The sequence below is a fragment of the Exophiala spinifera genome (genome assembly GCF_000836115.1).
Source record: "Exophiala spinifera strain CBS 89968 unplaced genomic scaffold supercont1.2, whole genome shotgun sequence".
In the NCBI taxonomy this organism is placed as follows: domain Eukaryota; kingdom Fungi; phylum Ascomycota; class Eurotiomycetes; order Chaetothyriales; family Herpotrichiellaceae; genus Exophiala; species Exophiala spinifera.
Window position 1 is genome coordinate 1763516 of NW_015622514.1, and position 25479 is coordinate 1788994.

Genomic DNA, 25479 nt, shown 5'->3' on the forward strand with positions numbered 1-25479 from the left:
ACGAGAGGCGGGAAGTAAGCCAAATCTTCCCGGTCAAAAACGAAACTCGGTACCAAAAACAGCGAGGCACCGAGTCACGTGCAATGATACTGGCTCGGGCCCAATATTGAAGTCTGATTGTATCCACGAGCGCGTCATAGATGTTGAGTCTTACCGCTCACAGCCAAAGGATCTGCGACTCGGCTGCGACTGTTCGGTTTACTCATTGACTTTTTTTCATACGCGACTCTCAGACTTTCGATAAGGCTGCGCACTCCACTACTCTCCCGATCGTGGCTTTCTGGGACAGGCAGGCCTCGAAATCTCCCATGGAGGCGCTGACAAGAATTCTACCAGGCTGGTCATGACGACCTATATCATTTGGTAATGACGTGATGGTACCCCTGTCGATTGGTGATTCGGTTCCATAAACATCCGGTAGCTCGAGATGTATCGTATTAAGTAGATATCAATCTCACTTGTTGCAGCCTTTGTCTTAGTTGCTACGCCCAGCCTTTTGTGAAATTGGAACCCGTATGGCTGAGCTATTCAGAGACACCGTCGCAGGCCAGCTCTTGCGTGTGATCACCGGCAGGAGAATCCTCCAGTATCCCGAGGAACGAGATCCGTCGATATGGCAAAGGTATCTCAATCCCGAAAAGTCTTCCAACTTGGCCATGCACAGCAGCACAGAACCTCCTACATCGCAGGAGAAACAAGAACTCGAAACCCAACCCTCATCTACTAATAGGGCCCGACCTACACTTGGGGGTAACTCACCGTCTCACAGCTCCTCTTCGACCACTGTCGACGATGAGAATGTTGTCGTGAACACTCTCAGCAAGACGGCCGTCGACCCTGAAAAGGGCCGCGACGCACACATTGTCGACTGGTACGGCCCTGACGACCCAGACAACCCGCAGAACTGGAGTACGCTCAAGAAGACCTGGGTGACTTTCGAGATCTGTTTGCTCACCTTCTCTGTCTACATCGGCTCGGCGATATATACGGCCGGCATCCAGGATGTTTCTCGTGTCTTTGGCGTTTCTCGCGTCGCTGCCACTCTAGGACTGACACTCTTCGTGCTGGGATATGCGGTAGGACCAATGCTTTGGTCGCCCATGAGCGAAGTCCCTCAGATAGGCCGTGGGCCCATCTACATTGGGACCCTTGCACTGTTTGTCGTCCTCCAGGTACCTACCGCGCTTGCCACGAATTTCGGTATGCTCCTTGCTTTCCGATTCATCACCGGTTTTGTTGGGTCACCATCGCTGGCAACAGGCGGTGCCAGTATCGGAGACATGTACACACCGTCCAAGCGCACGTACGGAATGGCTGTCTGGGGCATTGGCGCTGTCTGTGGCCCGACCATGGGACCTCTGGTCGGTGGCTTCGCAGCGGAAAGCAAGGGTTGGACATGGACAATCTGGGAGCTCATGTGGCTTTCTGGCTTCACCTTGGTACTCTTGTTCTTCTTGTTGCCGGAAACGTCTTCTGCCAACATTCTCTATCGCCGGACGATGCGCCTGAGGAGACTCACTGGCAATGATAAACTAATCTGTGAACCACAACTCCTCGGGGAGCAGATGACAGGGAAGGAGATTGCAATGATGATCCTCGTACGCCCTTTCACCCTGTCGTTCACAGAGCCGATGGTTTTCTTGCTCAACCTGTACATTGCCCTCATTTACGGCTTGCTTTATATCTGGTTTGAAAGCTTTCCCATCGTGTTCTCAGGCATCTATGGTTTCAGTCTGGGTCTTGAAGGCACGGCATTTCTGGGCATCCTTGTTGGGGTCTTTATTGTACTTGGCCCATTCATCTGGTACCAGCGGAAATACATCGAGCCAAAGTTCAACGACAAGGGCGAGTTGCAACCTGAATGGCGACTGCCGCCTGCTTTCGTCGGCGGTTTCGCGATACCGATTTGCCTCTTTTGGTTCGGCTGGTCAGCACGTCCCGACATACACTGGATAATGCCTATCATCGGCTCTGGATTCTTCAGCGTCGGTGCCTTCCTGCTGTTCAACTCAGTTCTCAACTACCTGGCAGATGCATATCCGGCGTATGCAGCGAGTGTACTGGCGGGTAATGACTTCTTCAGATCTTCGTTCGGTGCTGGCTTTCCACTTTTTGCGACAGCGATGTACCAAAAGTTGGGAGTTGGCTGGGCCAGTTCGACGCTGGCGTTCATCGCCATTGCCTTTATTCCAATACCGTTTCTGCTGTTCAAGGTGAGTCCTCCAGGCATTCTTGTATGGATGTTGCTAATGTTCGGAGAAGTACGGTGAAAGGCTGAGAATGAAGTCCAAGTATGCGCAGAAGGATTATTAGCTCTCATGGTAGTATTTTTTGGTACCTAGTTATGTATTCAGTAGGCGATTGGGTTATTGTTATTCGATGGTTATTCGAGATTGTTAAGATACTCACAGGCACGGGCTTGAAATCGGGCTTCTCGGCACTTAGCTAGACTTGGTTCCAGACGTATCTCAATATTCCATCTTAAGAAACCAAGATCTGGAGTCAATGAGTCATTGGAGCTTATGCCTCGAATCGCGGGGTGGTGGACTTTCGGGAGTGTTGGCAAAGTCGCTGTTTTCTGCCAAACCTAGGAAGCCATTTAACGCCGGCCATGCGTGGCCGCTTTGCCGCCAAGCCACTTTCTTCTACAAGCGAGTGGCTGAAACAATCAGGGACAAAATGAACCTTTGCCTTGCCAACAAAGCTAACGCTAGGAGGTTTGGCAAGTACACGTCACTCTTGTGCATCGGTCTTATGTGTGATCCTATGAACCGGACCTGACCGACCGCTGGCGCTTGTTGGCAGTGCTTGAGCTCAGGCGATCGCCTGCTTGCTGACCGCTCACAGACTTCCTGAAACAAACCCAAGGTTACACAGAGCAAACATGTATCAGTGCTCCTCCAAATCTCGAAATTACCCTTAGACTTTGTAAGGCTGTTGCCAAAATTCAGCCTCAACAATGAGCTATGCTTTGCACTTCTTGCCAGAGTATATGGACTAGGTTCGAATGCGACGAACCTTGCCATGAAGAGTCGATCGAGCCTAGTCTCTTCGAGTATATAAAGTGGTCGGGTACTTGGACAGGCAAATGGAGAGGTCAACACCATACTAGCGATGGCAGCTTTCTGGCCGCTGTTGAGGCCCATTGTTATATGTGTACAACAATATTCAGAGATTGCAGTAATACATTGCGCAGACACGCTGTTTCATTCCGTACTTCCTACGAGCTTCAGCAAAGTCGGAACCTGACTCAGAAATACGGACGCGAGTATGACCTGGAATTTACGGTCGAGATCTTGCACGGACGGCCACCGATACCGCAGCATTATGTGTTTGAGTGCACGGGTACATTCAGGATCCTGCCACGCGAGGGTTTGTCTCATCCTAAGGGTCTTGATGAATGATTCTAATCGAGTGATAGCGATATGGCCTTACATGAACTCGCTACCTCTTACCCCGAATACCCGTAGTACTCCATGCAGGGAATTGGTTCGGGAATGGCTCCAGAACTGTTGTCAAAATCATGAGCGTTGCGCTCGACGTTGCGCCACAACGGAAAGCCGTAAGAAATCACTGGATAGTTACCCAACTCGTCTCTTGAATATATCTGCTACCCGCGGGGAGATATTCAGCTTGCAATACTCCGAGATGCTTCCGGAACTCCCTGAATACGTCGCGTTGAGCCACCGCTGGGGCAAAATTATGCCGCTCACCCTCAGGAAAAACGATGTGGAGACATTTAAGTCAGGCATGCCGTTGTCCAAACTGCCAAAACGCTTTCAGGATGCGGTGGAAATCGCTCGCTGGATGGATATCGACTATATCTGGATTGATTCTCTCTGTATTATTCAAGATTCGGACGCGGATTGGTCGTCTGAATCTAGCAAGATGGGAGATATATACGCCAACTCGTACTGCAATATTGCTGCCCCTGGTGATGATTCACAAAAAGGCTGCTTCGCAGACAGGCCGATAGAGATGCTGGAACCCTCTTCGGTCTCCGAACCAGGTTTCGGCGACGTTGAGAAGACGCATATCCTTGGTTATAGTGATTTCTGGTCCAATAGCCTTCTTGACATGCCTCTGCACAGACGAGTGTGGGTCGTTCAAGAACAAGTGCTCAGCCCTCGTACAGTTCATTTCGGACAGGACCAAATCTTTTGGGAATGCCGCGAGACGAAGGCCTGCGAAGCTTATCCTCATGGGATACCAGAAGCATTTTGTAACTGGAGGACACGGGACTGGGGTAAGCTGGATGAAGAGGTCATATCCAGCCGTACACACCCGGAAGACGCAAGAGTGCAACCACAACCACAGCTTCTGCAGAGACTTTACGCCTTTCTGACGAGCCCACTGCGTTTGTTGTGCAAAAGCACAGCCACCCCACAAACACCCATGACCTACGGACTCTGGGGTAAGACCTTTGGACGCTACAGGAAATTTAAGCTAACGTGTTAATAAGATAGACTTGTGGCCACCTGTGGTATAACCCGAAGAATCCTGCAAGCCACCAAAGAACGTCACTGTACAGGTTTATGGGATACATCTGGAACTGCTAGCGGCAGTCTTCAACGACACGTACGAGGGGAGGAGACCGAGCCAGCATGGCACTCTTGCGATATTTGCCAAAAGAAGTTCCGGCTAAAATCGTTTCTGCAGGACCATTATAGGAAGCGGCACCAAGGGACATCTCATGACTCTTTACAGACGGTTCCTCTACTCCACTCGAGGGATTCTTGTGTGGTCTGTGGAAAGGAGTGTCGCACACGAGATGAGCTGTACGTTCATATGAACAACAAACACAGACCGCCACTCCTATGACGAAGATGGGTTCTACTTGAAATGCAGTGATAGCCATGCTAAATCTCCGAACCGGAAATGAGCGCAAAGTGAAGTGTGAGATATCAACTATATGGCAGAATATTGGGATATGGTTGCTAAGTCAAACTCTGGAACTTGGGTCATGTATTCCTTGAATCTAGTTTGGTTTCGTTTGTATCACGTTATGTGATGGATCTATCTTACTCTCATCAATGTTCCATCATTCCAGAGTCTCCACTGCTTCTAGACTCCAGCGTCGGGCCGCTCCGACTCTTGTGGAATCGAAAGAAATGTGTCCACATTAGTCATGACGATGAGTGCCTCAGGACCGGAGTTGACCATCTCGTTGCCATGATACCGAGTGCAGAATCCATTCTTTCACCAGTCGCAGTCCTTTCCCCAATCATTCCAGGTTCCCTGACACCAGCAATGCCACGCGTTGGGAAGACCGGCCTTGCAAGTCTTGAGGATCGCGTCGGCGCTGCAGGAAGGCAGTTTCTTGTTGTTGCAGCCCATGACACCTTCAGGATGACTCTTGCTCGTATCGCTAAGCAGACATGTGATTTAGCTACATGTATGCGCACCAACAGCCAAAAGCAAGAGTCGTTGTAACACGTCTGACTTACCACCAGCAGCTTTTCTTGCAGAGGTCTCCCGTCAAACCAGGACAAGCTGGAGAAGAAATATGCAAACCGTCCTTGACTCCCTTGTTCGCTTCACAGGTGTTGTAGCACGAGTCGTTGGCATCGTGTTCACCAGGCTCACCGGCAAAGGCGAGAGAGAAGAGTGCGGCAACCACAACACCGGAGAATGCCGTGAGTTTCATATTGAATCCTTTCCTTGTCGTGTAGCGTTGGTTGTTGATATCTGCTGATACGCGTGAGATTACAGCGGTGCTTTTCCGGCGAGATTCAGTGATACTCACAATGTTCAGGTACTGATGTGGGAACACTTTGCGGGTAGATGGTATCGCGCAGGTTGTGGATATGCAAGACTTGGTCGCGAGAGAAGGTTTTATACTAAGAATCGCGACTCTGACTCTGCGTGACGCGCACATGCATCTATCAGTGAATTGAAACCGATGGCGATTACATGTGACTGTTCAATTTCACGGTTCCCTCGTCGCCGCCGGAAGCAGGAACAAGCTGCAGCACATAGAGACCGGTCGGTGAAGTGGTTAACAAACTGCTTCTCTTTGTCTCATTCCGGCTGCGACAACCAACATGCCGCAAGCAGCACATACAAGAGGCTGGCGCGTATAGCCACATCAGGTAGCTTTGAACCGTGAACGGATATCTTCATGGCTGCAAGGACCGAAGTGAGGTACACATGAGAAGCAACAGCACCGGTGCCCTCCAAATGTTGCCGCTCCGGACAACTGGCCATTGTACGATGGTGGACTCGCGTGTACCATGGATTGAGCACACATCGAGTCTGTCAGGGAGGTCGCCGATCTACCTCGAAAGGTGCACGCAAAGTAATGTGTAGGTTCGTTGCCGGAGCTTAACATCACATCCACTGCCGGCACCAAGTTAGAGAAAAGGAGAAAAGGAGAAAATAGTGTCTCTCAGCCTTGCGCTGCGGAGTTCTCTAATAGGTTAGGCCGGTGACATCACCGGCGATACGCCACGAGGCTACGAGGCTGCGACTCGCTAAGCTCATTCGGCACAGTCGGCACTCCATAATTACAATACAATGCTCGCTTCATCACTCGCAGCCTAAACTCGTCCTGGAACATCAACATCAACATCACCACACCAGAGCCTTGCATCGCATCATCGTCCCATCGCATTCTTTGCACTCCAGCAAGCCGCCCGCCCGCCAGTCATGACGTCTGCCGAATAGTGTCGACGGGTCTTGATTCCACCGCTCTCTCTGCAACTCTTGACGGCCCTTGTTGGCCATCTTCTCGAACAATGGATCCTCGTTGCGAAGAGCTCTCGAACGTCAGCTATGCCAACTTTGGTCTCAGCCTGTACGCACACATGCCCTTCTTGGTACCCGTGCACGCACTCGCACTCTGCTAACCCTGCAACCACAGGCTCATCCTAATAGGCATCCTCGTCTCCTACCTCCCTCAACACCTTCGTATCATCCGCCTCCGTAGCAGTTACGGCCTATCTCCCTACTTTGTGCTCCTCGGCACCACAAGTGGTACCTGCGCATTTGCAAACATCCTAGTTCTGCCGAAATCCCGGGTGGACGTCGAATGCTGTCGAGAGGTTGACTCTTTTCCCTGCGTAGCTGGGCTGCTGGGCATTGCGCAGGTCGGCGTTCAATGGAGTTGTTTCACTGTCATGTAAGTCTACCCTAGGTATGTTTTCTTGCAACAATCGTACTAACTTTTATAGCCTCCTGCTCTTCCTCATCTTCTTCCCTCGCACCAGTAACCCCCTCACCGACGACCAAGACGATCCTCCGAAAGACGATCTCGCTCCCTCTTACCGCACCGCGCTCACCGTGACAGCCCTCTCAGTCCTCCATGCCGTGGTCACCGCTATCCTGAGCTTCTGGTTCGTTTACGCGAGACCAGAACATGCACAAGGCTGGGCGAATTTTCTGGGCATTTTCTCCACCGTCCTTGCATCCATCCAATACTTCCCGCAGATATATACCACCTTCAAACTCAAGAGAGTGGGCAGCCTCAGCATACCAATGATGTGCATACAAACCCCAGGCAGCTTCGTGTGGGCTGCCAGTCTAGCAGCAAGATTGGGTAGTGAAGGCTGGAGCGCATGGGGTGTCTACATGGTTACAGGGTGTCTGCAGGGGACTCTGCTCGTCATGGGCAGTTACTTCGAGATGATGTATCGAAGCCGCGAGAAAAGGGAGTTGCAATCGAGAATAGCGGCCGCCAGTCGAGACACAGTCGCCACGGAACAGACCCCGCTGCTCAGATCTGACGATTGAAGAAAATACGCAACCATTGGTTCTTTTTGGTCAACATTGCGTGCGCGCCTATGGACGGTTGGATTATGTACCAGACAGAGCAGCTTCTCTCTTCACGTCAAATGAGGAACTGGTGTCTTTACCGGAGACGGTTCTTCCTTTGCGTGTCTCTTTCCGTCCGCAAGGGCAGTCATTTCTTCCAGCTCTTTATCCGTCGTCCCATCCAGGGCAGGCTGACCGTTTTCAGAGGTATATCGAGAATCGGATAAGCTGATGCCGTATTTGAGAAAGTCGAAGTCCTCCAAAGACTCCAACATCTCTGCCCACCCGTCGCCAATCTCTCCAACATGTCCAGGGCTCCCTGCCAGCGGTATGCCCTGGGTGTGATCCAGATCGTCTTCCTTGTGCTCGCCTGTTCGTCCCGCAAGCACCTCCTCTTCCCTACCAGAGTACACCTCGCGCAGACCTGGATGTGGACACCAGACCACGCGCATCCCCGCCCGTCTCCCTGCCTCTGCGCCCGGCACGCTGTCTTCAAACACGAGACACTCGCGCGGCTCGATAGGTCTCTCGCCCTGCCCTTCCGTCATGATCGTCTCGTTGATGGCCTGGAGCGCGAGCAAGTAGATGTCCGGCAGAGGCTTGCCGCGGCCCTTGGGTATGCGGTGATCGTCGCCCAAAATCTTGTGTCGCTCCGGGAACACGTCGAAAAGGTCCCTCAGCTTCTTCGTCTTGATCTCGTAGTTTCTCGAGTGTGAACTCGTCGCCAGCGCCAGCTGGATCTTGTTACCTCCAGCCGCGGGGCTCGCGGCGCCATGCGACGTCGTGTGCGCATTCTGCAACCGCCGCAACAGGTTCTCCACGCCCGGGAGCGGTTTGCAGTTCTTGAACGCCTCGGCCTGTAGTTCTACCTGTCTCTTCATGAACTCGTCGCGCGTGATTGGTAGCTGCGCCCATTCGTGAAAGATCTTCCCCGCGGCCGGGCCAGGGCGGCCTTGCAGTTGCGCCTTGATGTGCCAGGGAATATCGGGTCGGCCGTTTTCGCGGAGGATCGTGTTGGTCACGAGCGTGTAGGCGTCCTCGGAGTCGATCAGGAGCCCGTCCATGTCAAAGATACATGCTCGGACAGGGGGGAGCCTAGATGGTACAATGTTAGCCTTTGACACCTTGTTCGGCTATTCAAGGTGAGAGGGGCTGCCAGGACGAACTCGTTAGAGGGAGCCATGACTGCGGCAAGATGGCTTGGGAGGATGACAATTCGAGGTCGTGGAAGAGTTGTGAAACGCGCAGTAGAATTCAAGTGAGTCCGCACTACTGGAACCTCAACTTTGGGTGGTGCGAAGAAAGGGAGAAATTATGTAAATTACCACCTTGTCAATCGTCCCTCGCAAGTTGTAGATTCGCTCCTTTCTGACTAAAAACAAGATTTCTCGTTTATCTCGTACCCAGCTGCATCCTCGGAGATCGCCAGCGTTATAATTTCCAAACGTCCTGCTGCGCAAGGTACGTACCTACTCACACATACTCGTACGATTTGTCCCCTCCCACCGTCTCGCTATTCTCAACATGTCCTTCAAGTCGACGGGACCCAAAACACGACCAGATCCTGTCAAGCCACCTCGAGGAGCAGACCCCGTAGCCACAGACCCCCATCCTCCGTCATGGACACAGTCCCGACGGTCCTCGTCGTCGGCGTCCTCGATCGCCTCGTTCCACTCCGCCCGGTTCCCTGCAGATGAAGAGTCGCGCATGCTCGCGTCGTCCCACGAGCTCAAGTCCCAAGCAAACACACAGTTCTCGAAACAAGACTACTCCTCCGCAATCAGCACCTACGACCGCGCGCTGGCCGAGTTACCCAGCTACCTGGACTACGAAATGGCGGTGCTTCAGTCCAACATCGCTGCATGCCATCTGAAGCTGGAGCAGTGGAAAGAGGCCGTCGAGAGTTGCGACAAGGGTCTCGACGGCCTGGAACGAGAACTGCCCACCAAGTCTAGTAAACCCAAGTCAAAGTCCAAATCAACCCGACCCGAAACGAAGAACGAGAACAAGAAGGAGTCAAAGGACACCGACACCGACGGGCGACGGGGGACTTCGAAATCGAACAACGGAACAAAACGATCAGGCAGACTGAATTCAGACACCGAGTCATCGGGCTCAGACTCCGAGGCCGAGTCCTCCTCGCCTGGCCTTGATCCACGGGACGAGGATGCGGCCGTGGTCGAGATACCTTCCGACGCCGACGAATCTTCGGCCCTCGCAGCCCTCTCGCTCAGCGACGAGCGCAAAGCCGACATCCACCGCATCCGGACGAAATTGCTTCTCCGCCGCGGTCGGGCACGGGTAAGCATGGAACCGGAGACGTGGACCAACCTCTCGGCGGCTTTGGAAGACTACAAGACGCTCCAGTCGCCGCGGTACTTGAGCACGCTACCTCCACCGGACCAGAGGACGGTGCACCAGGCTCTTGTTACGCTCCCTCCCAAAGTCAGTCGAGCCAAGGAGAAGGAGGTCGCCGACATGATGGGTAAACTGAAAGACCTCGGCAACGGTATCCTCAAGCCGTTTGGTCTGAGCACGGACAATTTCAAAGTCACTCAGGGCGAAGGGGGGGGATACAGTCTCAGTTTCGATGGTGGTGGTGGTGGTGGTGGCAAGAAGGGCTGATTGACTTGACCTGAAGCAATTGCTTCAAAGGAAGGGGGGGGGGGGGGAATGGTAAGGGATACCTAGGTACCTACCTCCTACATGCCGCCTATTTATGTATTGCCCTGCTGATCTTCCCACCGTCGCATGGAAAAACCGTCGACTAATTACCCGGCCTTTCGACGTATCGATGCAATACTCGGCGTTCAGCCATCCGCGTCGCATAATGGTCATCCCTCCCAAAAATCTTCGGCATATGCGTACTTGCACGTATCTATACCCCTGGCCGACGAGTACGGAGTGAATCCAGGCACATGTAGGTAATCTGTACCGAGGGTGACGGGACAAACAATTCAGTGACGACCACTCACCTTGGGGTATGATAATGATGATGATTCCACAGTGGCTGACGATGATAATGAACTCGAGCGGCATGGCTTCTAACTAGTAGTACCTACCTAGGTAGTGTTTTCCCCTTAGGTATTCATTGATTTCATTCACCTTCCGCATCGTCATGTTTCATGATTCCGGCACACGCCATCTCTTTACAGGCGGGCTTCGGTAAATGTGACGGCACCTTACCTACATTGCCTTCTGAAAGGGCGTCGTGTCAACGCCATCGCACCGTCCTTTGTTTCTTCGTTCTTCTTGGTGGGTGCCGGGGGGGGATCTTGAGAGGGGGAAGGGAGGAGAACGAGAGCCTGAGTCAACGGACAAAGGTCCTGTGTCGCCAAGGCAGAGGAACGCGAGAAGCACTTATCACCACACCACATTCAGTAAATTACCCCCCAGGTAGCTTTGTTTTGATACCCAGAGTTGATTTGATTTCGGGGTTTCTGTCTGGTTGTAAAGACTGACGCAGCTCAGCTAGTGTGGCTACCAGGTAAAACCATACTTGAATAACCTGACCTATCTCCCTCGCGTTCATTCCATTCCAATTCCAATCAGCAAGGCCAGGCCAAACCATTTCGATTCGCTCTTCTCTGGTCCGCTCCTATCCTATTCCGTCAAGAAAGAGGAAAAACACAAGGAGACATCATCATCATCATCTTCTTAATCCTGGAATGTCTCTCTCAACTGGAGGCCTTGCACTACCACTTTGACTTTCTGTCCAATTCTCTCACAGCCAATCAATTTCTTTCCATCCAATATCACTTGTCCCTGGTGCAAAAAGAGGGGGAAAAAAAGAAAAGGTGCAGTTGACCTCTTGACGTATTCAAGAATACCCGTTCAGTTGTATCTCCTGATTCCTGACTGCACATCATGGTCGTGTGTGTGCGTGACGGTGACGGTGAAGGAAAAAGAGGGGGAAAGCACTCAATCATACATGATAATTTCCACGTTGAGAAGGGGTTTAGTAAAGGTTGATTGGTATTTTCGTTTCGCACAAGTCTTGTTCAATGGAGCTCTGTCTGTTGCTGCATGCGAGGGTACGGGTACGGGTGCTCGTCTTTCGTAAGACTGTGATCTTGGTGAGGACTGGTAGTATTGTTGTTGGAGGGGAGAGCAAGACAGACGTTCTTCCGTCAACGACTTCATACTCGAGGATCGCTGATTGCTCAGGTGTAATCTGCTTCAGCTTCTTCTTCATTGCCGTCGTTGTCGACATCATCATCGTCATCATCGTCATCATCGTCATCATCATTCACAAATGCCTCATTCACAAAGCTGTCGTGCTCCTGAGAAAAATCTCGGGCGAATACACTTGACATTTCGGCCAAAGGCAGGGTCGGCGAGGAGGTGTACGGAGCCATTGGCGGGCCCATGGCCATGTGCGTCGTCGAGCTAGGTGGCATCATTCCCCAGTCATTGTGCTTCTGCATTCCTGCATTCGCATTCTGGTAGCCAAACAATTCTTGGGCGCCCATCAGGTTCGGAACATGATTGCGGAAACGGTCAGTCGATGCATTGCTGGCACCAACTCCAACACCCCAAAACTGTTGCTGATCGCCATGGTCCGAGGCAGTGTCCCCAGACGAGTAGGTCGATCGAGAACCAGGTGCCGACAACATTGGAAACATGTCAGCAGCCGCAGGAGCCGGGGCCACTGTCGACATATTATGGTAACCCAAATCTGGAAACATTTGTGCAGGTTGTCTGGCTTGGAAATTTGGCTGCATGACGCTGGTACTGGCATTCGCGTAAGCACCAACGTTTGGTCGGCCAAAGAGGTTTGAGGAAATGGCGTTGGCATATTGTTCCGCAGCCATTCCTGGAGGTACTTGGCGTTCGCTCAGCGCTGGGCTGGAGGTAGTTGCAAAGGAGTTGATTGCGGCCATGTTCTGATGATTGCCCAATTGCGGATTTCTGGTGCTGCTGGGAGCAATAGGAACCAATGTCCGACGACTGGGTCTAGCCGAAGCTTCAGCAGGGCTTGCCTGCGCTTTCCTAGCATCGGCGGGTCTCTCGATCACAAAGTCGGTCTTTCGGCGCTTGTTAGACTTCATGTCCTCTTCAATAGCAGCCTTGCCTCTCTTCATAAGAGCTCCCTTCTGCTGATTGAGTCTCTTGTTGGACACGACTCTCTTGTAGCTGGTGACAGGATCATCAACGATCCTCAGCATGTATGGAGTGTCAAAGAGGTGCTTACAGACCGACTTGGATCTGGCCATGGTATTCACGATCTTGTCAAAGCGCTCTCGGAAATTCCAGGTGTGTCGTCTGCCGTGAGACTTGCCTCGCTCTCCTAGGTACCCTTCGATAAGATTTTGCTCCTTCATGGACCGGCGTATGCAAGCGTCAAGGACCCTCCAGCACAGTGCTTCCACCATGTAATTGTCATGATTCTGGCTCTTGAAGGCGTCGGTAACATCGCGCTTTTGTTTCTGTTCAACCTGTTCGTCGGCATCCGAGTCCTCGTTGTTTCGCTCTGTAGGGACGCACTTGAACGCCATGAAGAGAACTCTGACATGTGCCTTTCTCAAATCGAAGGTCGATGGGATAGTGTTGTCGGCTGGACCTGACTTTGCCTGAAGGATCACGTCATGATACTTGTCCGCGGTCAAGGCATCTGGGAACAGTGTCTGGGTGTCAACGGGGACAATGCCAGATGACAGATCTTGCGAGGTTGGCAATGTGTCAGGATCTAGACTGGTGAAAGGTGTAAGACCTCTCTGGTCAACTGGGATGGCTTGAGCGTGTTCGTGGATTTGGCGAGCAAGCTGCTCAGCCAGTCGATGAGGATTTGCTGCCATGCTGTCTTTCTCTGCCAGTGAGTATGCTCTTTGATGGGTGGGGAGGATCTGCTGGTGATTGACTGCTTGTGAACTTGTTGAACGTGCAAAGCCAAAAAGGTTTAAATTCATTTCAGTGACAGACAAAGGCGGAGGGGTGGTAGGCAGTTAGTATCGCCTCGACAGTGAATTCAAGTCACCTTAGTCTGGCACAATAAACGCGGCTGTATCCAAGGCAGTGAATAGTTACCTGTGAAGCAAGCTGCCGCCAGAAAGCACCTCACTGGCCAGCGCTGGTATGAGCAAGGCACCGGCAGTAACAGGCGGGCTTCAGACTTGTCTTTTTCGTTGTGTTGTCCATATCACCACTTTCGCACGCACACATGCCTGGGTAGTTCTATAAGCCGATATAGAGCCGAAGCTCCCCATAGTCATTGATACTGACTCTCAATGCTGTTTGCCATCGAGCCATGTTGACTGAGCCTTTGTGAGATCGAGTCCGATGAGTACGTCCTACTGTTTCATTCATGGCTTGTTCAAGTCACGCTCCGCTTTGTTGTATTCTTGCAACAACTGAAGGCGGCCTCAACGGTATCAATGCGTTCTTTGTTCCTTTCGACTGACGCTTTGTCAGCCCACCACAAACACAAAGAAGATCCATATACCTACTCTCAGCCTAAGAGATTCGAGTCGTTATGATCGAGTTCCCACAAAGTCTCAAATCGGAAGGAGCCAAAGGCCGCTGATCATCCTGTTCAGGTGCTTAACAACCTTCGAGCCCCCTACCCGGAGTCTTGGAGGCTTGGAACCTTGAAGGTGCCTAGTATGGCTGGAAGCAAGGCCTGATTTGATCAGGAAATGCATGCCCAAGGAAAGAAACATTGATTTCAAAGCGAAAAGCCGAAGTAATGGGTATCCGAATACCGAAACATCACATTATGAACGAGGCTCCAAGAATAGCTGAAGTTTCGACTAAATGACGGCGCAGCAGAAACATATACGATCCATAAACAGGGATGGGGTCGGAATGAGGGCTCCAGTAGCGAAAGCAGCATCGGCACGGTAAAGAAATAGCTGGCAACCGCTCCCTAGGAACTGCTGAGACCAACGATTGCGATCCAGATTGATTCCAAAAGGCCAGGGGCCGAAGTCCGCATACGAGGTCCATCGCACGCGGCGGAATAACCGAAGGCTGCAGTAAGTTCGAGACCCTATAAGTCTGACAGGAAGATCAGTGCGGCGTTTGTTCGTGTCGTCCTTAAGTGGTCGACAAATGAAGGATCCGAAAGAGGGCCATTGAGTACTTGTCTTTCCAGGGGTGATGACATCTGTGGCGGATGTCAGAGACCTACCAGAATATTCATGATCTGAGCAAAAGGTGCCCCTTCTCTGATATTACAGGAATCAAGTCCTGCAACAACAGGATTGCTCGAGGGTTTTGATGGTTGACGAAGGGAGGAGACTTTGAACGACGTCTGGATAAAGCCCCCAACATCTGCAGGCGCCCAGACGCTAATGGAAATCTTATCCGACGGTGGCAGCCACCCCCCTTATGCAAGGCCGAGCGATGTAAGGATGCGTGGACTTTTGCGCAATTTACTGCAACAAGCAAATGGATGGGAGCGGTCAAAGTTGAAAGATCAAAATGGTACTACACAGTCATCCGGCAAAGAAGTGAACAAGATAATTACACGGTATTCGCGGAGCAGTCACCAACATTGAATTTGGCACAGGCAGTGATAGAGCAATCGTTGCGGCCACGAGTGTGCGGAAATCGCTTAGAGTGACCATATCTGTATTGTATTATCCATCAGTTCGTCTGCAAGCTCCTCTTGACCAAGGTTTGCACCAAAATGACGCTGGCCAGAAGCTGTTGCCAGAACGGCACCTCCGTTGTGTACCGCGGTTCCTGAAACAGCATCTACACATCAAGTCAGCAACCAACAAATGATAGGGATCAGGGCATATTTAACCATTGTGTGCCTTGAAGGAGAAAGCCGGAGAGACTGGTCCTTCTTGATGGTGGGGTTCTTTCCATACTCTCACATCTCCATCCACTCCTCCGCCCCAAACTTCAAGCAAATTTTCGTCGTTTATACGAGTCAATGCAATTGAGACTCGCTGGTTCGTGTGAGCATTCCGACCAACAAGCCATGACAGTAACTGTCCGGTCTTGCGAATGTCGTAGATAACAACTCCATCGCTTTTCCTCTCGGCAATGTACAAATATCTTCCATCTTGACTCCAAGCTACTTGTGTGATACCACTTCCACTGATCTGGTCATCAGCTGCTGTACCACGGGTTGAGAATACCCCAACGCATTCACCTTGGCCCATTCCAGCATACAGGCCAATTTGACGTCCAAATGTCCCAGCAGCTAACAAGCCGGATGCTGGGTCCACTGCTAGAGCGGATACTATCCCTCGCATGCTCGTAGTGGGGTTGCATTCGCTGGTCCTACGTTTAGGGCCAGTTTGTATAGACGAGATTGGTTCCTGGCCAGGGCGAGACAGATCATAGACCGAAAGTAATGAGTCCGAGCCAGCAATGAAGCGATCACCCTGAGGAGTAAAATGTAGCGAATGTGGGCAAATGTATACTTCCGTCATAGGATTGATTAGAGGATACGAGGCACCCAAATGTCCTGAGAAGGCGGAATTCAGACGAACGGGATGATCTCGCATAGATGATAGGACCAAAGCCGTTGAAGGATTCGAGAGGTCGAAGAATGGATATGCAGCAATGGCGTTAACCGCTTCCTTGGCCGGGATGATGCAGTACGGAGACAAATGGTGCGGCTGTTGGTCCTCATCCAGAAGATCAGGAGGCCTGGTATTTGTTAGCCATAGTCCAATAAAGCAGGGTGTAGCCGTTTACACGACGAAGGTCTGGATAGAGTTGTCTGCCAAACTGGCGATCAGACTCGTGCCATCCGCGGTCCTGGAGTATTCGGTCAGAGAGAATCAAAAATGATGTCGTCGTCGCTCTCACCATTGAAGACTCCTCCAAAATCTTTCCGTGGGGCTTTCCTGGACTTTGTCGTCGCACACACTCTTCTCACTTACTTGTGCTGCTGTACTAGCAACACACTTTGGTTGAAACATCCTCACCTCCCAAGGTTGTGAGCTGGCCGCACTCTACATTGTGACCCGAAAGCTTTGTCTGAGCAATAATGAGCTCCAACTCCGACAAGCCTTTGAGCGTCTCTCCAAAGAGAATGTCACCAGCCCGGGTTGTGAGCTTTTTAGAGAAGCATTCTGGAAAAGAAGAAAGGGAACAAGAGATGGAGACCAAGCAAATGACTGTATGCTCGAACGTAGACATTCCGGCAAGACCACCAACTCCTCATCCATTCCTTACGGTGAACCAAACGGACAATAGCGAAGCCAAATTTACCGAAACTGGAACGCGTTCTCGTGTTGGACGTCTGAAATCACCACCACCACCATTTCCTCCAGGTCCTGTCACACGTTCTCAAGTTTCGCTTGAGCCTTCAGACAAGGGAAAGACCAGGAAGTTTGTCGATCCGGCAGCGCGTCCGAAGCTAATTCCTCGAACCCGGAAACGGCCACAACCTCCACCGGCGCATCCAAGTCGTGTTGACTCTCCTGAAGTTTCACCTCACGCTGCCTTTGACAACTTCCAGCAAGTGCCAACTCCGGAATTGAATGGACCAGGAAACATGGCGTTCAGCTTCGGGACTTCTACGTCCAAACCAACAGTCAATCTCGGCATGAGCACGAACCCCCCAGCCAACCCTGGAACCTCCCTCTTGTAAGTAACTCGAAATCAATCCTAGCACACCAATCGCTGTCTCTCTCTCCACAGCAGAGATGCTAATTCTATGCAGTGGACAGCCCGCTTCGCAGCCTGCGGCGGCGACCACCTCTGCCACTCCAAATGCAGGCGGATCCTCCCAACCTCAAATTGACCTTGCTCACATGCGCTCCACCACCAAGTTCGAACATCTCACCCCCGACATTCAGCGTGAGATTGAGTTGATGGACTCCATGATCTACAATCAGATCAGCTTGGCCCAACAAGTTTCGGAGCTTATTCCCCTCGTCATGGGTGCGGGTGAGACCATTCCCAACGGTGTTGATTTTGTCACCCAGAAACTCGAAGAACTCGAGACCGGTCTAGGCAATGACGCCGAAGCCATTGTGGAGGCCAAAGATGGAGGCATCAAAAAGAATGAGCTCGAAGCCAAGGCAGTCTTCCGCGCAGTCGACAGACTCAAGATGCCTCGTCAGTATCAAGCAAGCCACACCTCCAATGAAGGTTTCGGTCAATCCAGCGCAGGTGGCATGTACAGCGGTGCGGGTCTGAGTGGTTGGTGGAACAATCCTCAAACCCTTCGAGGCAGTGTCCGTGGCGCCAATGCCGCAGGCCACACCATGCAGCTCCCCGGCGACGACACGGAGGAAGTCCAGGGACCCAAGAGCCTCATTGACATCTTCAACGCTCGCTGCAACGGCATGGAACAGCGGATCGAGGAACAAACACAACTTCTTGAGCAAATCGAGCAGTACACCCGAGGCCTCCAGGGCAAGGTCACCAGCAAGGAACGTGAAGTGAATGAACGTCTGGCCTACGGCGACCGCGACGGAGGCGCGATGAGCGAAAAAGTGCACAATATGCAAATGCTACGCTACGTCTTTGGAGAAGTTCAACGCAGCATGTATGATGTTGCAGAAAAGGTCGCTGCGGCTCGTGATGAGCTGGCACGACTGGACCGTGAAGGCAACTAATTTCTGGTTGCTGCTTCATCTTGCTGAGTTGGCGGATTGTCAATCGAGACGTCGTTTGTCATGCTGATGAAGCACGAACACCCACAGGGGGGAGAGAGAGGCCTTTTTATTGAACTTGTACCATCACAGCCGCAAAGGCGATACTGAAATCCTCCTCCAAGTTGGTGATTGGGGAGTTGAGAATTGTACGAGTAATGAGAACCACGACAAAAGATAGATACCAACCATCCCAGTCCACAAAAGTTAATAATTGAGACCGGAGAAAGATCAATCAATCAAGACATTTCTATTTTCAAGTCAAGGAACTCTGTTCAAGTGCTACATTTGTTGGGGGGGGCATTTGTGCAGGTATGCATATGTGTACATCAAGGTGTGTGTGTGTGTCCTTCAGTTCCTTCAGTTCCTTTCAGTTCTTCTTCCCTGCAACATCGCCGGTCCCGCCCTTTCCCGTACCACCTGGGGCCGCGTTCTTCTTCGCCAGAATCGCGGCTTCTTCCTCCTCGATCTCCTTGTCGATCTTGGCGCCCTTGGAGGGTTCGTTCCCGTGCAACTTGGCCGGCAGCGTCGGGTCGATCTGGGACGCCTTCTCCTCGGCGTTCAGCTGGTGTCTTGAACCACCGTCGTTCTGGGGCCCCGCGGCCGCGAGACGGTTGGCGATTGACCTCTGATCCTCTGTTCCGACGCAAAAGAGACACACATACAACGTCAGTCTTGTTACTCGGGGACTCGGTCATCAGGTACCGGGACCGGGTGGGATTTGTTGTTCATGGATGGATGAGGAGTGGGGGGCAAAAACTAAGAAACATACTTGAGTCGTTCAAGCGGTGACTATTCTTCTCACCCTCCTCGTACGGGTGTGATTGCTTCTCCGGCTTTTGGGAGTCAGGAGGCACGCGCTGGTCTCCGTCCTCGTAGATGTTGCGGGTTCCGACACTCGATTGTCCTGACATTTTTTGATGAGATGTTCGAGCCGAAACCAAAGGGATATTACGATCAGGCAGGCAGGTAGGTAGGTAGGTAGTCGTGAGGTATTCAGCGAGCACGGGACGTCGCCTCTCGGATTGTGTGAACACCGGGGAAGATCAGGGGGGGTGTAGGTTGTAGGTAGGTAGGTTGTAAAAAAACAGGACACAGAGTTCTCGTCCCACGATTTATACGCTGCGTAGAAAGTCGCACGAGTAGAAAGAAATAGAGGAAATCTTTCCATCTCCCCCGGGAGGTAGAGTACGGTCGTAGGTATTTGTGTGATGGATCAACCGGACCATGACATCACAAACTCGCTGGGAAAAAAACTAACACTCCGTCAGTGTTGACGACGATGAAGTCATGAGTGGCCCACATCAGTATACAACAAGGACCCAGCACGTCGTACTCGCACAGTACTCGTGAGTACAATAGCCATGTTCTTACGAGATACAATCAATACTACCTACCCAAGGCTCGTCGTACCTTGCATCATCTCGATCAGTGGAGTCAGTTCGTCCCAAGGTGGAGAGCCTTGTCAAGCCATAAGGCCAAACCACTCGTACGAGTATCTCTGGTAGACAGACAACGCGAGTTAAACCACAGGAGAGTCACATCTTCAGGACAGACCGCCACATGGGTCATTTGTACGAGTACTAGTACCGGCTTTCTCAAGTCAAGAGAATAAAATCTCCATTGATTCTATCCTGGCTAAGCCCTGACAGTGGCAGTCTACTGTAGCAGAGTAGCAAAAAGCTCGAGATTCTTCATCACAGTCGTCAATTCATACATGCAATAGCACTCCGTACGAGCACTTTATCTGACCTCTTTCATCTCAAACTCTCGCTTTTCTCCAATTCCTTCTTCACCAGCCGCACGCAATCGTCCATGACATCGCCTCCCACCCGCCAGGTCCGTAGAAAAACCCCTCGTTGATGCATAATCTCTTCAGCTCTAGCCCATCTCCGCTTCCAAATCTCAAGCTTCTTATCATAAGTACCACCTGGCATTCCTCCATCACCTCCGGCAGCAGGATCACCACCGGTTGCGCCGGTGGCCCATCGAGCTGCAGCAGCAGGATAACTGGATAAGCCTCTTCGAGGAGGCAACGGGGGATTTTGTCGGTGGTCACCACTGATTCCCGTCTGGTCTGCTGCCCAAGAAGGGGACGTTGAGCGAAGAGGTGGGAGAGCATTATACGCAGATGAAATTTGTCTGCGAGCGGATGCTAGGTATCCTTCGTCATAAGTTGACGACTGGCTGGACACCGTGCTCGCAGAGGTATTTGTACGAGTCATAGGTGGCGTGGGAGCTGGCCCCTTGGCCGAAACTGTAACATTAGTCGCACTTTGGTTTTGACGAGTAGATGAGAACGGTGCTCGTTGCAGAGGTGCAAGACTTGAGCTTTCCGATCTAGTACTTCCTCCTCCCCGTCGAGGCTTGGGTGGCGGTGGTGGCTTTTTCTTGCCTGGCTCGTGAACCTCAGTATCCGAAGCCGATAATCTGTCATGATTTGTGGATTGCATTGACGCGGTCGAAAAGTTGCGCAGGCTGGATGGTTTGTTGGGTTTAGCTGGGGCAGCGGGCTTATCGTTCAATAGCTTTAGATCGTCCGAATGTGACCGTGTGGTTTTGCTACTCTCAGACTCGGGTTCATCACCGAAGTCGATGAGGTCCTCTTCCCGTGGTGGCATGGAATGAGATTTATGTTCCGGCTTAGGCCTTGTTGGTAAGGCAGGTCTGTCTTCGCTGGCTGGATGCTGCTGGTTTGACCGAGGTAGACGGCTACCATTTTCAGATGAAATCATAGAGTCTGGGGTGGTATTGGAAACGGCTTGATCGAAAAAGCCTCTCTTGGGAGGCGTAGTCACATCGCGAATGAAGACGCCCAAAATTCGCCTTGGATATTCCAGGACCACATCGGTGTAAACCTCCAGATCGGCTTCCCCGCTATCACCCACCAGGATGAACTTCCGATCGGGAAAATCATTCATAAGCCGATTGATTGTGCCCCTCTTTCTCTCTGCAGCCGGTTCGAATATGCCCTGCAGCATTCCAGAATACTGCTTCAGATGGATTGAGCCAGCTGGAAGGCCCGCCAAGGCAAAGTAGCTTCGCAGCAGAGGATACAACTGCCAGGGAGAATTTGACACATAGTGAAGGTTGACCCCCATGCTCGCCAGTTTAGCATACCATTCCTTGACTCCTTTGATGGTCAGGTCGCCCAGTTCGCGGATGAACGTATTCTTGAAGATCTCTCTTGCACCACTAGCAATAGCTGAATGCTTGATCGTGTCATCTATGTCGCTGATGAGACTGATACCTTTACTTTCCGTGACAACCACATCTTCAGTAGCAGACAATTTGTCCGAAGCAAGGACCCTGACCTGAGCAGGGATGAAATCCAGAGCTGCACGCAGGTTAAAATGTCCAGATTCATCTGTCGTCACAGACTTTGACGTCGACTTCTGGTCGTTGAAGAAAAACACCGTAATGGGAGTGTGCGCGACGGGCGTGGTCATAAACGGTTTGAGTCTCGTGAGCAGCAATTTGTTCGCAGCCGCCAGTTCTTCGCGGTTCATATTTGCAGGTTCGTTCCAGGATTCGCGCCTTTTCAGTGAATCTTGCCCGGGATCGTGATATGTAGAATCATTGGTTGAGGGGCGGTTATGTTGGGTCAAAGATCCATTTCCGCCGCCTCGACCGTGGCTCCCGTTTCCGCTTTCTTGGCTGTAACTGCCCCGTTGCGCCGCATCAGCCTCGAGCTCGCCATGGCGAGCAATATTCTCGGCCTCTCTGGCAGCAATTTCATCTTCGTATCGAGAAGGACTGTCCTCACGCCATCCTTGACCGGGGGGCGCTTGACTTGAAGAGCGAGAAGGTGTTTGGTCGGGTAGTGGAGCATAAACGCCACTCAAGCGTCGAGCCACAGCCAAGAGGAGACGATTCTTTCTATTCAACGGACCGGATGGTGGAGAGTAGATCCATCCCCGGACGTCGACGTCGACGACAGCATTTGCATCCTCGTACTTTTCCCATTCCCTCTTCCAATAATCTGCATCTCCACTGCTCTGTGGCGATTCTATTGACTCGTTTGTTCCAGGTAGGTATCTGCCTCCCTCTGTCGAGTTCGTATTTCTTTTCCGGTGCGTCGTGGCGTAACTTGGGAACAAGAGCATCTCCTCACTGCCGCTTCTAACGATGTCCACATCTGGGAAATCGCCGGGCATGCTCCCATCAGTCTCACTCCCTTGTAGTTTTTGTGATATCTGGTCTTGGTATATCTGTCTCAACTCGTTTGCCGCCTTCAGGTACCCTCGCACCTTATCCCGCCTCGAGCCTGGCACCCTCGCGCCAGACTGGCCATAGCTGGTCATCTGATCGGCTGATCTCGCGCTTGACGAATATCTGGTACGAGCATTGTGTTTACCATACAATGCGCGTAAGATGCGGCTCTTCCTCCGCTGAATGAAGGGTACGAGGCCTCGACCTGCTGCTCTTTTCTCTTGTTTCTTTCGCTGGCTGCGGACAATTGCTTGGTATATACGCGACTGTGCTCGTACCTTGAGCCGGGGGATGTATTCGTGCCGGAAGCCCAAAAGCCTCTCACGCGCACGTCGATGTGTGTTTGGAAAGAGGTACCGCAGCAGGGAAAAGGTGTTCCGGGACCGAGTTACACCTCGGATCGGCGGAGCCAGGGTGATGGAGACACGGTCGGATGGTGTAGATATGAGACATACAGCAAGCTACAGGAGTAGCCGAGAGGGGAATGGAAGGGCAGGGGGAACGAGAGGGAGATATTCACTGCATCGTAGGCATTGTAGAGCAGTGTCACAGCGGAAGTCGAGGAGCCGGGCAAACCTTCCTTATCGAGACCCTCGTGCTACGTCAGAATGTTCCTCAGCAGTAACAAATTCCTGGAGAGTGTAGACCTACTTCCCTTCTCAGCCCTACATTAAAGCGCCGAGTCTCACCACAGCAGCCTGCCATTAGAGATGTTCGTAGGTCTCTGGTATCTTCAGCAAGCGTGAGCAGCCGCCACATGAAGGAAAAGCATGACCCGAGATGCAGCGACTCTGTGCAGCATGTATCGTCTCCGCTAACTTGGGAATACATCATGCCCTGCAATGACATCCTCCTTACGGCTCTGTCTTCCAACTCCTACAGGCTTGATCTCGCAAAACCGAGCAGAGGTCCAGGATGATGTTCTCTTTCTCCTCAGCTCAGATGATATTGCGTGGTCTCCAAGACTGAAGTTAGTTTGCGTACCGTTTTAAGACCCAACACTTCCCGCAACAAATCCATCCGGCCTTCGGTTCTCAGTCTAGCGAGTTCCCTCAATCCCCAGCTCCTCGAGACTTGTGCAGATGTAGTTTCTGGGCTCTCCAATACGTGAAGTGCCACTTGAGCTGCCATTGGGTTAAGCCCAAGCCTCTGAAAGAAGAGCTCACCAATGCTTTCTTCGTGGATGAAGGCAAAGTCGTTCAGCTGAGCTGTTACGAATGCATGCTGATGAATTAATCTCCAGACCCAGCTCTGGAGGTCATCGCCTGTGTCGTTCGTTTCCGTGTTGGTCAAGACCCAGATTGGACATACATTCGCATCCCTGTCGCTCTTAGTCATACAAAAGCCAGTGAAGTTGTTCATCGCATCTTGAACATTCCTGGAAACAGATCCACCAGTATCTGGCATCGCAACGAAGACAAACGTAATTTCGAAATCTCGCACCAATCTTGAGACTATGCTTTGCACTAACCCTTCCTTTGCTGAACCCTGCTGACCTGGCAGGCTCCTCTGGCTCAGCGCCTGTAAGTTAGTAAAGACAAGACACGCACGAGGATTTAAAATGACATCAGGGGAGTCCATATCTCGATAGATCATTGACAAAGAGTCCTCTGCATGTGTTTCGAGAGAGGTTATGAGGCATCGATCTTTACGAAGCATTCCTGTGTTGACGATGATGGACCTTGGCGGGTCAAATTTCTCGAAAGTGAGCATGTCATTCTTCAGGAACATATTCGCCATATCGGTCAGAGATGCTAGCATTAGAGTCCCTGGAACCTGCTCCCTTGGAACAGCCCTAATTTCGGTTTGTAAAGATATCTTGATGCTGTCCGAGCTTTCTGATGATGTACTTCGTATAGGATCATCGGATATCTGCTGCTTATCCGAATCTTCAACGAAGCTCGTTTTCTTGAACTTGTTGCCACGAAGATCGAGAAACGTCCTTAATGAGTTCGCCGCAGAAAAGCGACTGGCTCCGTGCGTATCGACTTCGTTCTGAGCTGCCATAGTGACACTTGAAGACGGAATACCGACTTGGGATTCTATCAGCTCTTTCAGACGACCCCTGTTTGGCTTGAAATGGCGACGTGGAGGCGTAGTAGGCCGGGTTTCCAAGTCCAAGAGGAGTCTCTTCATAGGTGGTCGGACGTCATGTATTGAGTCAAGAGCGATCCTCTTCTGCGGTACCTGCGACAGGAACTCCACTGGCGTCTCCTGATTCAACTCATTGTCGACGTCCATCCGAAAATCACTGTAGTCTCCTGACTCTTGAAGCAACAAGCCAGGTCGTTTCCAAAGCATTTGCTTGCTCAACATGATGTTTGCTGAAGGCTCCAAGATTCCCGATAGACTTCTTGCATCGTCGATTGCTTCTCTTAAGGTGTCCTGAAACATGGTCATATCGAAAGGTTGCCAATTCGAGCAACTGTTGTCTTCGAGTGTTGGGGCAACAGGAGGGACGCCACTAGGCTTGTTCAAGAGCTCCTCCAATGTTTCATTCTGCATTATACGCCTGGCTGCGTATTGAAGCCAGGCTGGCTGTAAGTCCGGAACACTCGCTTTCAGAGACTTTGCCTGAAGTCTAAGCTTCGGATGGGAGGACTTTGCTGAACTCGAAGTCCTAATGCATTGTGGCCCAGGATTTGGTGTACTGTCCATACTATACCTGCAGACGTTTATGCGCGAATCTAGTTTCAGTCTGTAACTCGGTGTCGCACCGTTAAACCCATGTTCTTCCATTTTCAATGAATCTTCCACTCGCAGCTCCTCAGTGTGTGAAATAGCATGATGCTCAGCGGTGTCTTTGTCAGCATCGTCACTGTCAAGATTCTTGTCGGCCTTGGAAACGGGGTCGTCAATATCCATTTCATCCTTGGCTTCTAGACGGCTGCGACGTGGAGGACATGATTCCGGACTGGGACTCGTAAAAGCGCTTTCCATGGTGATCGGG

The 25479-nt window shown here is 51.6% G+C and overlaps 12 protein-coding genes across 12 annotated transcripts; 5 read left to right on the forward strand and 7 right to left on the reverse strand.

The window, feature by feature from the left end:
- Positions 1-515: 515 nt before the first annotated feature.
- Positions 516-2313, forward strand: PV08_02938 (uncharacterized protein; the record flags this gene model as incomplete). Its single annotated transcript, XM_016377295.1, has 2 exons — positions 516-2213; positions 2260-2313. The coding sequence occupies 2 exons, from the start codon at positions 516-518 to the stop codon at positions 2311-2313; spliced, it is 1752 nt and encodes a 583-aa protein (XP_016238865.1).
- A 1335-nt stretch (positions 2314-3648) lies between these two features.
- On the forward strand, positions 3649-4458 carry PV08_02939 (uncharacterized protein; the record flags this gene model as incomplete). The annotated part of the gene is made up of 1 exon (XM_016377296.1): positions 3649-4458. One exon carries the CDS (start codon positions 3649-3651, stop codon positions 4456-4458), a length of 810 nt encoding a protein of 269 aa, XP_016238866.1.
- A 741-nt stretch (positions 4459-5199) lies between these two features.
- On the reverse strand, positions 5200-5647 carry PV08_02940 (uncharacterized protein; the record flags this gene model as incomplete). The annotated part of the gene is made up of 2 exons (XM_016377297.1): positions 5200-5368; positions 5448-5647. The coding sequence occupies 2 exons, from the start codon at positions 5645-5647 to the stop codon at positions 5200-5202; spliced, it is 369 nt and encodes a 122-aa protein (XP_016238867.1).
- Positions 5648-6737: 1090 nt separating this feature from the next.
- Positions 6738-7731, forward strand: PV08_02941 (uncharacterized protein; the record flags this gene model as incomplete). Its single annotated transcript, XM_016377298.1, has 3 exons — positions 6738-6796; positions 6863-7120; positions 7173-7731. The coding sequence occupies 3 exons, from the start codon at positions 6738-6740 to the stop codon at positions 7729-7731; spliced, it is 876 nt and encodes a 291-aa protein (XP_016238868.1).
- A 92-nt stretch (positions 7732-7823) lies between these two features.
- PV08_02942 (uncharacterized protein) lies at positions 7824-8935 on the reverse strand (the record flags this gene model as incomplete). Its single annotated transcript, XM_016377299.1, has 2 exons — positions 7824-8847; positions 8919-8935. The coding sequence occupies 2 exons, from the start codon at positions 8933-8935 to the stop codon at positions 7824-7826; spliced, it is 1041 nt and encodes a 346-aa protein (XP_016238869.1).
- Positions 8936-9276: 341 nt separating this feature from the next.
- PV08_02943 (uncharacterized protein) lies at positions 9277-10377 on the forward strand (the record flags this gene model as incomplete). The annotated part of the gene is made up of 1 exon (XM_016377300.1): positions 9277-10377. The coding sequence occupies one exon, from the start codon at positions 9277-9279 to the stop codon at positions 10375-10377; it is 1101 nt and encodes a 366-aa protein (XP_016238870.1).
- A 1538-nt stretch (positions 10378-11915) lies between these two features.
- On the reverse strand, positions 11916-13550 carry PV08_02944 (uncharacterized protein; the record flags this gene model as incomplete). The annotated part of the gene is made up of 1 exon (XM_016377301.1): positions 11916-13550. One exon carries the CDS (start codon positions 13548-13550, stop codon positions 11916-11918), a length of 1635 nt encoding a protein of 544 aa, XP_016238871.1.
- Positions 13551-15339: 1789 nt separating this feature from the next.
- On the reverse strand, positions 15340-16634 carry PV08_02945 (uncharacterized protein; the record flags this gene model as incomplete). Its single annotated transcript, XM_016377302.1, has 4 exons — positions 15340-15450; positions 15576-16359; positions 16408-16470; positions 16522-16634. 4 exons carry the CDS (start codon positions 16632-16634, stop codon positions 15340-15342), a joined length of 1071 nt encoding a protein of 356 aa, XP_016238872.1.
- A 68-nt stretch (positions 16635-16702) lies between these two features.
- Positions 16703-18281, forward strand: PV08_02946 (uncharacterized protein; the record flags this gene model as incomplete). Its single annotated transcript, XM_016377303.1, has 2 exons — positions 16703-17304; positions 17381-18281. 2 exons carry the CDS (start codon positions 16703-16705, stop codon positions 18279-18281), a joined length of 1503 nt encoding a protein of 500 aa, XP_016238873.1.
- A 406-nt stretch (positions 18282-18687) lies between these two features.
- Positions 18688-19231, reverse strand: PV08_02947 (uncharacterized protein; the record flags this gene model as incomplete). The annotated part of the gene is made up of 2 exons (XM_016377304.1): positions 18688-18953; positions 19090-19231. 2 exons carry the CDS (start codon positions 19229-19231, stop codon positions 18688-18690), a joined length of 408 nt encoding a protein of 135 aa, XP_016238874.1.
- An 843-nt stretch (positions 19232-20074) lies between these two features.
- PV08_02948 (uncharacterized protein) lies at positions 20075-22621 on the reverse strand (the record flags this gene model as incomplete). The annotated part of the gene is made up of 1 exon (XM_016377305.1): positions 20075-22621. The coding sequence occupies one exon, from the start codon at positions 22619-22621 to the stop codon at positions 20075-20077; it is 2547 nt and encodes an 848-aa protein (XP_016238875.1).
- Positions 22622-23462: 841 nt separating this feature from the next.
- Positions 23463-25469, reverse strand: PV08_02949 (uncharacterized protein; the record flags this gene model as incomplete). The annotated part of the gene is made up of 1 exon (XM_016377306.1): positions 23463-25469. One exon carries the CDS (start codon positions 25467-25469, stop codon positions 23463-23465), a length of 2007 nt encoding a protein of 668 aa, XP_016238876.1.
- Between the last annotated feature and the right edge of the window lie 10 nt (positions 25470-25479).